This window comes from Leptonotus elevatus, chromosome 14, assembly GCF_054856555.1.
Source record: "Leptonotus elevatus isolate MCC_2025b chromosome 14, RoL_Lele_1.0, whole genome shotgun sequence".
NCBI classification, from domain to species: Eukaryota; Metazoa; Chordata; class Actinopteri; order Syngnathiformes; family Syngnathidae; genus Leptonotus; species Leptonotus elevatus.
In genome coordinates, this window is record NC_141252.1 from 4,257,515 (window position 1) to 4,269,859 (window position 12,345).

The 12,345-nt window shown below is 40.2% G+C and overlaps 1 protein-coding gene across 1 annotated transcript in view; it reads right to left on the bottom strand.

Annotated features, from left to right (window-relative positions):
• Positions 1–12,345, bottom strand: part of atrn (attractin) — a 43,625-nt gene that overhangs the window by 17,512 nt on the left and 13,768 nt on the right. Inside the window, exons 16-25 of the mRNA XM_086094414.1 lie at positions 11,620–11,839; positions 10,003–10,188; positions 8,864–9,109; positions 7,782–7,919; positions 7,600–7,693; positions 6,504–6,556; positions 4,831–4,925; positions 4,644–4,722; positions 4,415–4,572; positions 604–665 (exon numbers count right to left, since the gene is read on the bottom strand). Of these exons, the coding sequence (XP_085950540.1) occupies positions 604–665; positions 4,415–4,572; positions 4,644–4,722; positions 4,831–4,925; positions 6,504–6,556; positions 7,600–7,693; positions 7,782–7,919; positions 8,864–9,109; positions 10,003–10,188; positions 11,620–11,839 (1,331 nt within the window). The remainder of the gene's footprint in view (positions 1–603; positions 666–4,414; positions 4,573–4,643; positions 4,723–4,830; positions 4,926–6,503; positions 6,557–7,599; positions 7,694–7,781; positions 7,920–8,863; positions 9,110–10,002; positions 10,189–11,619; positions 11,840–12,345) is intronic.

A 12,345-nucleotide genomic window follows, 5' to 3' on the forward strand; every position in this document is an offset into this window, starting at 1 on the left:
CTAACCTTTGGTTCAAACTCAAATTGGAAACCCCATCCAATTTTTAAACACTACCCTAACACAACACCAAACCTGTCTTGGACCCACCGAATTTGAAACCCTAACCCATTCTTGAAACTGTATCACTTGTGTGTGTCTGTCAGAATGCTGATCATGGTGTTGGCTGTCATTAGCTTGTGCATCTTAAGTCATGTCCAGTAAGTGGACATGACTTTTCCTGGCCATGGCGCACTCGTATGTGTGTGCGTGTGTTTGTGTGTGTAGAGCAACCTACTGCACGCACGCACGCACACACACGCAATCAAGTGTGCAGTGGACACGCCTCCGCACTCAATCTTTGGCAGTCATTTTTAAAATCAATAACACATTAGAGCACTTCCTGAAGAGATGCCACGAAGACCACTGAGCCTTCAACACACACACACACACACACACACACACACACACACACACACACACACACACACACACACACACACACACACACACACACACACACACACACACACACACACACACACACACACACACACACACACACACACACACACACACACACACACACACACACACTGATGTCATGTCGTGTACTTGTGCGCTGACCTGAAGAAGGTGACAAAGAACTGAACCAGGTCCATGAAGTTGCTGTGCTGCGAGAAGGCGATCTGTGGATGAGACACAACATGACGTCAGCACATCTGGATACTAAACCGCAGAGGAGAGAGGCGTCGATAAGATTCAGGGAAGCCATTTCCACTATTAATGTAACCTAGAAGCTGAACTTTATTTGGGGTTAAATTGACGTTTGTATGCCGACGAAGGTGACTGGTTCATCCTGAACATCACATTTATAAGAGGGCGTGCACACTTCCCAGTTGACTTCCCCTTGTAAAGGTTTTCTTTTTCCAATTGAGTTGTACAGGTCAGGGGTCACGCCATCTATTCAATAGAGGCCAATGCACTCATTAAAAAACGTAACCTTTATTTCAAACCCTACCCCAGACTTGAAACCACAATTTGAAAACTGACACGCTAATCTGAGACCCAAACCTGATCTCAAAACCTTATACCTGGTTTGCAACCATAAATTGAAACCCTAATTTGAAACCCCAACACTCACTTGAAAGACTAACCCTGACTTAAACCCCTACTTTGAAACCATAAATGTGTCTTGAAACCCTATCCTTGTCTTAAAAACCCCACTTGAAAGCCATGTTGAAAACCTACACCTGACATGAAACCCTAATTTGAAACCTTATCCTTATTGGGACCATATCTTAAAACCCTTAGTTTGAAAGCCTAACCATGTCTTGAAACCCCAACTTCAAACACTAAGCCTGTCTTAAAACACTCACTTGAAACCCTATCACTGTTTTGAAACCCCATTTGGAGACCCTAACACCGATTTGAAAGTTCAAGTTGAATCCCTAACTTGAAACTTTAACACGGTCTTAAAACCCCAAAGTGAAACCCTCCAACTGTCTTGGAGTTTAACTTGAAACCCTAATTTGAAGCCCTAACTAACCCCCATGTATGATGGCCACTATCAAGAGTACAGCATTGGCATATGCGCTTTTGGTAGCATTGCTGCTAACGGGGTTTGTGTGAGCTGCACAATAGTGTGTGTGCGTGTGCGTTCGTGTGTGCGTTCGTGCATGCGTGCGTGCGTGTGCGCTCACTTGCGGTGGGCAGAAGAAAAGTCAATCATGACAAAAGCAATTGTATTAACGACTAGCTCCTTAATCAAGGTTGCCAGGGGCAACAAAGGAAGTGTGCTACTAATCCCACCCACACGTACCCCCCCCCTCCAACTGCAACCCCACAGCGCCGCACTGTGGCAGCCTTGTGTAACTGTGACACCCCCAAAAAGCCCAACTCCAACCCCCTGCGCCACGACAAGTTGTCATTGTCAGCACTGCTGCTTTTAATTCGTCACCATAGGTGGGATTAGCATAGCAACATGTGGGATTAGTCCATGAATATTTCATGTGCTATAAAGGTTTTTATGTATGGATTTATGGAGAGGTCAGAGTGCGGTGTTGAAAAGGAATGGGAGGTTAAAGTTTGACGCCGTTCAACTAATATTTCGTATGTGATAATCGGCCAATTACAGGATGCACTTTGTTTGTAATTCATTCATCTATGTTATGTTTTGTTTTGTTTTTCATTTTTATTATGTCATTTTCTTTATTATCTGTAATTGCATTATTTGTGCATGTTATTTTTGCCATTTTTTTAAGTTACTTTTTTTTTTTATTCTCTGTAATTAGATTGTTTTCATTCTTTTTAAAAAGGCATTAGTTAGTTAACTATACAGTAAACCGCCACCCCCATCAGATTCCAGGTTCGCAGTCCTGCTATTTATTTATTTATTTTGTACAGTTAATAATTATTTGTAACTTTTCTTTATATTGGGTGTAATTCTACTATCGACCACAATATGGTGGCACACTTATTTAGTTTGTGACTGTAAATTTGAAAGAAGAATGACAAAGGAAGTATTTAAGAATTGCCTAATTGTTGTTGACAATTGTTGAATCCTGCTTTTTGCACCTACAGAAAGCAACGACTGTAGGTTCGTTTTATAATGTAGGCTTTATTAATAATGTATATTGTGAGATGAGTTTAATTCCACTGTCAACCACAAAATAGTGGCATACTTATTTAGTTTGAGACTGTAAATTTGAAAGAAGAATGAAACAGGAAGCATTTCAGAACAGCCTCATTTTTGTTGAAAATTATTGAATGATGCTATGTAATCCTGTTTTTGCGCCTACAAGAAGCAACGACTGTAGGTTTGTTTTTAATGTACATTAATAATGTATATTGTGAGATGATACGTTTGTTAGTTTGGAAAAAAACATGATTTGTTTGCTATAAACACACGAGTACACTGTTGCATCAATCAGTTTCTTCCGCTGTCACACAAATACTATAAAAACTTTCACTTCTTGCGGGGGTGGTCTGGAATTTATCCCCCGCAATGGAGGCAGGATTACTCCAACACATTCATAAACAAGTCACCGCATTATTACTTTGTCTTTTCAAATAATCATAACGAAAATTGGACAAGCCAGTGGTTAGCTAAACTGTGACGCTAACGTAGCTTACCTGTCTTTGTGGGTTTTACAGCGACGGACGATGCTAGCTATCGCAGTTGTTGATCAACAAACCGCGCGTGTTGCCATTCGCGTTTTCCCGATTTGATCCAAAACATAATCCTCAAATCCAAATGCAATAATCTTTGCATCTCTCCTGAAAAAGCGAACCTGTCCGAAGCTCGGCGTGTTTGGTCAGAACGACAAGAGTCAGACTTGAAAAGTTGCTGTGCATGAAGCTCCTGGCCAGCTAGACTTTGTTGTTGGCAAACTTAAAGGACGGGCGGAGGGCGGATTTGCTGGGAATGTCAACGGGCCGAGCCGCGTTCGCCACTCGCGAACACACGCAAAGTGCTTCCGCCGAGGCATGAAGACGCGCATTCAAGCTGGGACCGCACAGTGCATCAACGCGGACAAGAATCCTATTCATGTGCTTCAGGTGGACGTTCCAAGGCAAAACAAACACACCCGCAAGGAAAAAGAAACCTCACAGGACAGAACATTAGGGACCAGAGCCAACTGACATGCACGTGAAAATGTCGCCTCTGTGTTTGTCATCCACAGTAACATAAACCTAAAATAGAAGTTGCATGTTCCATTTTAAGGCTAATTTATTCCTGTTTTGTCTAATATTAACTTGTTTATTAAGTGTATCATTGGCTACTTTAATCCCATAATTACAAAAGCACATATGTCAAAATACTGTTTATTAAATTACTTTTATTTTATTTATTAAGTATTTATCATTCCCCTCCTCCATTTTTGTCATGTTCTTTTATTTATTTTTCTGTCATTTTCTTCACTAGTTTCTTTATATTTCATTGCCATTTTCTTATGTTTTCATTATTTTATTTGTGTACTTCATCTCAGTAATTATTTATCTTGCCCGTTTTCTAATTTTGTCATTATGCTCATTTTCTTCTTATTTCATCTTTTTATTTGTCAGATTATTTTTCTTTTGTCATTTCTTTATTTTTTGTATCTATTTTTGAATGAATTAATTATCTAAATTACTGTATCTTTTTTGAATATGTCTGTTTTTCTTTCTGCTTTTATTATTAAAAGATTTAATAAAAAAAACACTTTAAGATCTGATCTAGCATGATGATATTTTTATTGTAACCGTCGTTATAATTATTATCAACCCCATCAAGAGATCAATTCTTAATGGAAAACAGAATCTCGATGTTTTGTTATGGAGGTCGCTCACGCCAAGAAAGTTGGAAAGTGAAGATGGATGGATATAATCAAGTTGTGATGCTAATGCTAATGGCTAAATAAAGTTTTCATAAGGCCACCCGGTGCACTGTGCTCACTTGTATCTTGATGGGCCAGGTGAAATTGCTGACATAGACGAAAAAGGTGATGTTGGGGCTGTTGCGGAAGTCAAAGTTTTCGTTGGAGAAGCTGTCCTTGAACTCCTTGATGTTGCTGCGCGACACGATGGGGATCTCCTCGCCGCTCTGAGTACCCGCTGGATAACAACAACAACAAACACCCGTTAGCAAACCGCTTTGTTCATTCATACATTGATTAAGAGCTTACCTGTGAAACTGGCGGCCCAGGTGATGTTTAGGTTGAAGTTCTTGGAAGCGTTGATGAACATGTCTAAATCTCGGTTTGGCTAAGTAGGCAAAAGATGGAAATTGTATTCCCAAGCAACAGGTGGAGCGCGAAAAGAAAAAAGCAAAAGGTGGTGGAGAAGGCGGCGCGAGGCACAAGCATGACTCACCTCCTCGGGCGTGGCCACAAAGTTGATGGCCGTGTAGTAGCGGTCGTCCTCCTGAGACAGGCTGAAGGTGAATTGGTAGTCGATCAGCAGGGTGTCTGTTTGAGAGATTAAAAACAAAGTTATAATTGATAGACTAATCGATTCTAAAAATATTCAATAGTGACAGCACTAGTTTAAATTACGACGCAATAGAATTTTGTTGTGAGTGATTTATTTATTTTACAGTTGTCTTATTTTATTTTTTTTAATATTCGTCCATTTATATGTGTATTTTTGTCTGTTCATTTTTTGTTATGCCCCTGTAATTTTTTATAATATTTTTTGTTCAATTCTTAATGTTTTAGGTTTTGTCATTTTCTTTTACCAATATTTTTAATTTGTCATGTAATTACATTTTTGGTTTATCTCTGTAAGAACTTGGAGATGTAATCTGTGGTGTACAGCGTGTGTGCAAAAAGTATTATTATTATTATTGCAGTAAGAGATAATTTTAACGGAAAATAGGCCGGGTGACCGTTAGCCGCCTGGAACGTACGAGCCACTCTTGTAGATTGTTATGTACGCGGACCCTGAGGCTTAATGAGATGCTTGATGCTAACCTGCTGCTGCCGCTATAAAATGAAATTGACTACCCGGGAAGAAAAAGCAGCAGCAAAAAAAAAAAGTTTGATCGATTGACTTTCAGTCGCACATTTCGAATGCAGACGAGCGGACGAGTCATGTTCACTGCTTCTTGTCACGTCTTCCTGGCATCAAACCCGACGTGGCCCGCTTTGATTCAAGTGGAGCATAAGTGCGCATTAGCATCAACCTCGGTGATCCCGTTAGCGTCGTCTGAATACGATTTCCCCCCCCAGAGACTTATTTTACACTAAAAAAACTCGCAGCACACCCCCACTGTAATCATGTTTGGGATTTTTCATTAGATTTAGTTTTTATGCATTCAGTTTATTTTAGTTTTTAGGGCAAGTTTGCTAACTTTTTATTTTGTTTGAAAATATTTTGTTTTTGGTTATTTTTTATTCATTTTTTGTATTTTTTAATGGAGCATTTGTCCCCCCCCCCAAAAAAGATTTGGTTAATAAAAAAAAAGACCCTGTTCGACCCTCCTTCTTTACGGCTGAACAGTAATAACAAATAATACAAATTAAAAATAATAAAATAATAAATAAATAATATTTTTAAATAAATAATAATTTAAAATAAATAAATACATTTCAAAATATATTATTTTCCTATTAGCTAGGGCTTTAGCGCCATCTTGTGGCATCTCAGGGCGTTAAAATAAAGCACTAAAAATATGCCAGAAACAGCAAACGTTAGCCGAAGTTTTTTCCCCCTGTGCACACTGAAATAATGACGACGTCGTCGTCTCAATTTACAGACGAATTGATGCTTGCATGAAGTCTCGGCCTGTTTAGTTGAATACAGAGAAATTATTTTGTCGTATGGTTGGCAACAGGTGGAAACACAGGTTATTTGGACTTTCTGGCATCTAGCAGAAGAGCATTTCATTGTTCTGCCTGTCAACCATGTGTTACTGGCATAGATAGATGAACAAAGATTTCATTATTTGTAGTAAATTATTATTATTTTGCAACCAATTAAGTGAAAGTGGATCCTTTCCCGACACAGCGGTTGGGAATGCCATGACTGGTCTTAATGGTACTTACAGTAGCATGTGCCTTTCAGAGGGTTGCCTTGGTAACGGTTTTCCAGCTCGCACCTGGAAAACAAAATAAAAAATGATGAACAACAAAGTGATGAAGGACGGACAACAAACATGATGGTTACTTCATTCTGCTTCATCGGACCAAAACACAGAACAATGACTTAACTGCGTGCGTGCGTACGCAAAAGTAATCACAATCCATCCACAGGCATTAATGAACAGATGCATAATGTCCGACACGCTGCGCGTGAGCGCGCTCTTCTCAGCGTGCGGTCGGGAAAAGTCAAGCTGGGCCTCCAAATAGTCTCCGCTGTCCATTTGATGGCACTTATTAAATGACAACACAACGAGGCCCCGCTGGGACTCAAGCGGGTGGGACGACATGAGGGATGTTAAAGCATGACAATATGCTGGACAATAAGGACAACAGTGGACAGTAAAGAGCGGAGTGGAAATAACCAAGGCCGGACTAATTTTATCAGCCGATATCACTCCTTTTCAAAATAATCATATTTTATGATACAAATTGGCTACGAACGATATTATTAAAGGGGAAGTCAAATTTCTTGACAATAATATGTGACCTCACGAGTCTAAACATGACATTCTGATTAATATTGCAATTGTAGAATATGAGTTATGAAGTAAAATCCAGCCGTTTCTATTCATCTCGAGGGGCGGCCATTTTGCCCCTTGCTGTCGACTGAAGATGACATCACAGTTGCTGGGGGCTCGGGCAACGACCAATCACAGTTCACCTGTTTTTTGAAGCCGCACTGTGATTGGTTGTTACCTGAGCCCTCAGCAACATTGATGTCATCTTCAGTCGACAGCAAGTGGCAAAATGGCCACCCCCTGAGATGGATAAAAAACGGCTGGATTTTGCCGCTTAACTCACATTCCACTCGCAACACAAAATCAACAATATCGTATTTAGACTGGTGGGGCTGCATAGAACATATTATTATTTTATTTTGGGGGTGAGCGTTTTTATTCTGAGGGGATATAACTCATTTGCTCCCAAAAACGTATAAATACGTTCAATTTTAAATATTTTAAGTGCGAGTTAAGATATTATGTATGGCTGTTCTACTTACAGGTGACAGCGGTCTCCTTTGATGCCCTTGGTAGTACAAAAACATTTGCCATTGCTGGGGTTACACATGCTGGCGTGGCCGTTACACTTGCACGCTGCATCAAAAGGGGAAAAAAGTTGAGTTAATTTCTAATACGTTTGATGTTGGTTTAAAAAAAAAAATACAAAAAAAATCCTACTGACCCTGGCAGCTGCCGCCGTTGGTGGGGTCTCCATAGAAACCCGAGATGCAGCTCTCGCAGTGGCGTCCCGAGGTCAGGTCCTCGCACTTCTCGCACACGCTCTCGTTGACGCAGCGGCTGTGCCCGTTACACTGACACGCTGACAGGAATACGAACAAGGGGGGATTATTGCCGCAGTATTTTTTTTTATATTCCCAAAATGACAATTGTAATTACTCCACATTTTGCATGTCAACAATCCCAAATGAATGCAGACCTTTTACTCTTCCTCTTTCCACATTTATCGACCAATTCGAGCCATGCTGACTTGAACATATGCAGCTCATTCAGGAAATACATCTTTGTTCATTATTTAATAAGATGTCTGTGCTTTCTTTTTTATTATCACTGCAAAATAAACTATAAATTATAGCGAAATTTTTAATATAACATAAAATTAGATATGCATGATTTGAAAAAAATATTTTTAAAAATCTGCAATGTGGCGAGAGATGACTCGTTTCGATCCAGCCTGTATAAATGTATTGCTTTAGCGCCATCTCGTGGCATCTTGGTGCCAAGGAACTTTGCTGGCATGAGGGGAGGAGCTTCCTTCAGTCAGGCAATAACCCTGTCCAATATAAAAGTATTCCTTTGTCGCCATATTGTGGCATCTTGATGCCAACAAACGGTGACAAATGGTGAAATGAGAGGAAGAGCTTCATTTAGTCAGGTCATTGTAGAAAAGTGTGCTTTGCTACCATTTTATGTCATCTACGGACAATTAGAATTTTTTGGGGTGGGACCCAAATACCTCAATAACCTTTTTTCTTTGTATAAATTATCTCAATCAGTGTTTGGTCTAATGTTTTGTGTTTTTGGAAAGAAAATGAAAGGTGACACACTTTGGAATATTCTGTGCAACTCTAAATAAAATAAAATAAATAAATACATACATAAATTAAAAAATTAAAAATAAAATAAAAAAATACTAAATGTAATAAATAAATAAAACTAAATTTTAAAAATACATTAAATAAAAAACAAACTAAATTTAAAATGAAGTGTAAATTCGGACCCTTGAAGTCCACCGTCTGGTCCCACCTGGGCAGTGAATGAAGGACCAGTTGTAGAGGGCCTCTCCGGGGCACATGCTGGCATTGAGGGCAGGCGGCGGATCGGCGGGCAGACCCGGCAGAGTGGAAGGCGCCGGCACAGAGGTCTGGAAAGGTCCCCGGTACGAGCCCTCCATGCACTGGCCCTTGCCCGTGTTGCTGGCATCCGTGCACCAGCCGCAAGCCGGCTGCTCCAGACAATGGCCGCACGTACGGTAGCCGGAACAGTTTTCCGCTGCCGGCACAAAAGAGAATTTACAATCAAGGTGACTCTTGATACGTGTGATTTATTCATGTGTAGTTGCAGATGGTTGCGGTATGGCCCATTTTAAAACGGCGTGACAAGGGTTCAAGGAAGTCCGTTTTAATTATAGAGTACTCTTCAAAGGGAGGACTCAAAAGTGTTTCACATAATGTGAGTAGTTCCGTCATTACGACAAAGTTTCAAGACAATATGCAAAAGACAGCACAGCCAAGATTTAGGAAAGCACAACTTCAGACGATATGGCCAAAACCCAAGAGAAGATGCTTTGACAAAGTTTCAAGTTTTAAAATTAAATTACAATTTTTAATCGTAATTAATTGCATTACTTCAATAGTTAACTCACGATTAAATTTTCTATCTGTTCTAAATCTACAATCTTTTTTTCCCTTAGTTTTCATACTCTTAACATACGCGTTTTTATTACTGTTATCATGCAGAAGCTACAAAACACCCCAATAAACGAAGATTTTTGTCTGAGGCGACAACAATAATGCAGCCGTTTGTGTGTACAATAAAGAAGGTAAGATCACAACCACCGTCTGCTGTTAACATACTTGAGAAACGTTACAGTGCTGTATAAAGAAAAAATAGTCACTGGAAATAATGTAATTCAGTCCAACTGTGGACGTTCGGATTTCACGATGTGCGCTTGGCCTCGTGGGAAATGTGGTTCTCTTTAAGGGAAATTCCAGGGAAAACAATAGCGCTTTTGTCCAAAGGTGCCGCCATAATCAACGAAAACCAAACGCTTATTTGTGCTACTTTAAATTAACTCAAAACTAACGCACATTGACACTCCTAGTTTCAATACAGTAGGCTTCAATTTCAAGCCAAGTTGCTGACGTTCAACTTTGAAGCCTTACGCGGACATGTGCTCTGGGTGTACCACTCCATGCACTGGCCGAAGGGGAAGGAGGCCACATAGGCGTTGGAGTCCACGCACTGCTTCATGTTGCTGCACCACATGCACTCCGAGCTGCCGCTGGTACACTCGTTGCACGTAGCACGCGTGGCGCACGGCGTCCGGCACTGCTTGGCGCTTTGGTTGGCTGTGGAAAAGCAGCAAAGAGACACGGTTAGCATGGCGACGTTTAGCCATTCAGTTTCGACTTTATTTTGCCTGCACGGTCAACAGGCCTGGCAAATCCTGACACGTGAGCACGTGGCCCGTTTGAAAGGCTACCATTCAAGTCAAACGAGTGAATTATTGTGATCGGCAGTCTTGTTTCCGACTGGTTGCATTTGATGAGGCAATTAGTAAATAATGTTGTTGGCGGAGGCGAGTACACGGCCTCCAGCTATACAGTCGCATAGAGTCATTAGCAATTAAATAAAGAAATCGCCGTGGCAATAAGGCTGTGAATAGATTGTTTACTATAGTAAAAATGAAATGCAGTCAAATATGAATTATATACATTTACACGCTCACACAAACATACCAGCTATTGTTCCACTGCTTTTACTGAGGTTTTAGGGTTTGGCGGTGGTATAGTTCCAGTACTGGTCCGGAGGTATGTTGTTCAGGTACAGTATAGAATTAAACTCAGGATTTTGGTGACAACATGAGCCACAAGGGACAATTACGGGCCCACTAAAAATGTTGGACTTTAATGCTTATGAGATGCATTTCCACCAAGTAGTGTAGTTCGATACAAAACTATTGAGAAAGCTAGATCATGTTGAGTCTTGCAAAATGATGCAAGTTGTGAGACTATCAAACTGGACCTTAGAGTTCTCAACATTTTTTCAGTGATGTACTGTAGCCCCTGTGAAATAGTTCTTCTGCCAAGTACCCCCTCTAACCAGCGCAAAGCATTTTTGGTTGAAAAACAGAAATGACTTAAAATAGACTTTGGAATTTCATTTGTTTAGTGGGCTCTCTTGGACTATTTGGAAATAAAAGATAACTCAAATAATATTCATAATAATAAGAATAATTAAATTATTGCAAATTAAGATTTGTGCACATAAAAATTTGCACCATTAAGCATCCTATTTTTTATGTATTTTTTTTTACCTTTATTTAACCAGGTAAAAATGTTTGAGAACTAATTCTCACTTACAAACATGAACTGGACAACAAGCCCCAGCAGGGCTATAATGTTAATTTTATGAACTAATATTTTTCTGAAATATTGACATAATTTAATAACTAATTTTCAATGGTTTATGCATAATGCTACTTTTTAAATGTATTCTCTTAATTTCATGTACCCCCATTTGAGAACGACTGCCTTAGAAAATCAAACTGTACTGATTAGTGAAAATTGACTTTTTGAGTTACAGGTCAGTCAAAATTTTAATCCCAACAATCATAAACTAGCCTGTAACCATTGCTGGTGCTCCATGGAAATTGCGTACCATACCAAAGCAAGCCAAACTGTACTGCTTACTGACGAGCCGATTCCAAAGAAAGCCCCTCTCTTCCTAATGCTAAATTTTCCCAATCAGCGTAGCATAGCGTGGGTCAGCGGACTTACCCGGCCGCTCGCACAGACTGCCGTTGACGGGACTGATGCAGGTCTGCGCCTTCAGTCCGCTGCAGGCCGGTTCTGCCAGGTAGCCGCAGAATCCGGCATCACTGGGCTCGCCGGGAAGCCACTGCAGCGACGTGTTGGTGAAGGGAGACATGTCCTCCCAGCACCAGTACGACACGTTGATTTTTCGCAGGCCCACCCAGGGCGTCACCATCGCTTTGTACTGAAGCGCAGGGATCACAAAAGGTTTTAGTTTTTAAGTATTCTGACATTATATGACTTCAAGGCGGTATTGCAAAATTTCAATACGGCATAGACCTGGAAACATTTCATGGCAATATACCAACTCAGTTTTAGCTCAATATGAAGTTTCAAGTTTTCCGATTTAAGATGACATCCGGTTAAGATGACATTTGAAGATGGTATGCTGAAGTCTCGAGAAGGTATGATATGATGAAGTTTCAAGATTTAAGTCCGAAAATGCAAGAGATCATGTCCTCATTTTTTAAAAAGTATGATACATTTTCAAGACAGTATGACGTTCTAAGAAGCTATGACTTCAATACGGTGTGCTAAAATTTCAAGGCAATGTGACAAAATGTCACAGTCGAAATGACGATGTCTCAGGATATATGACAAAGTGACAAATTGCTATTCTGAAGATTCAAGCCAATATGATCAAATATCACATTTGCCAGCAGCTTGTCGAGTGCTCTCGTCCATGAAGTG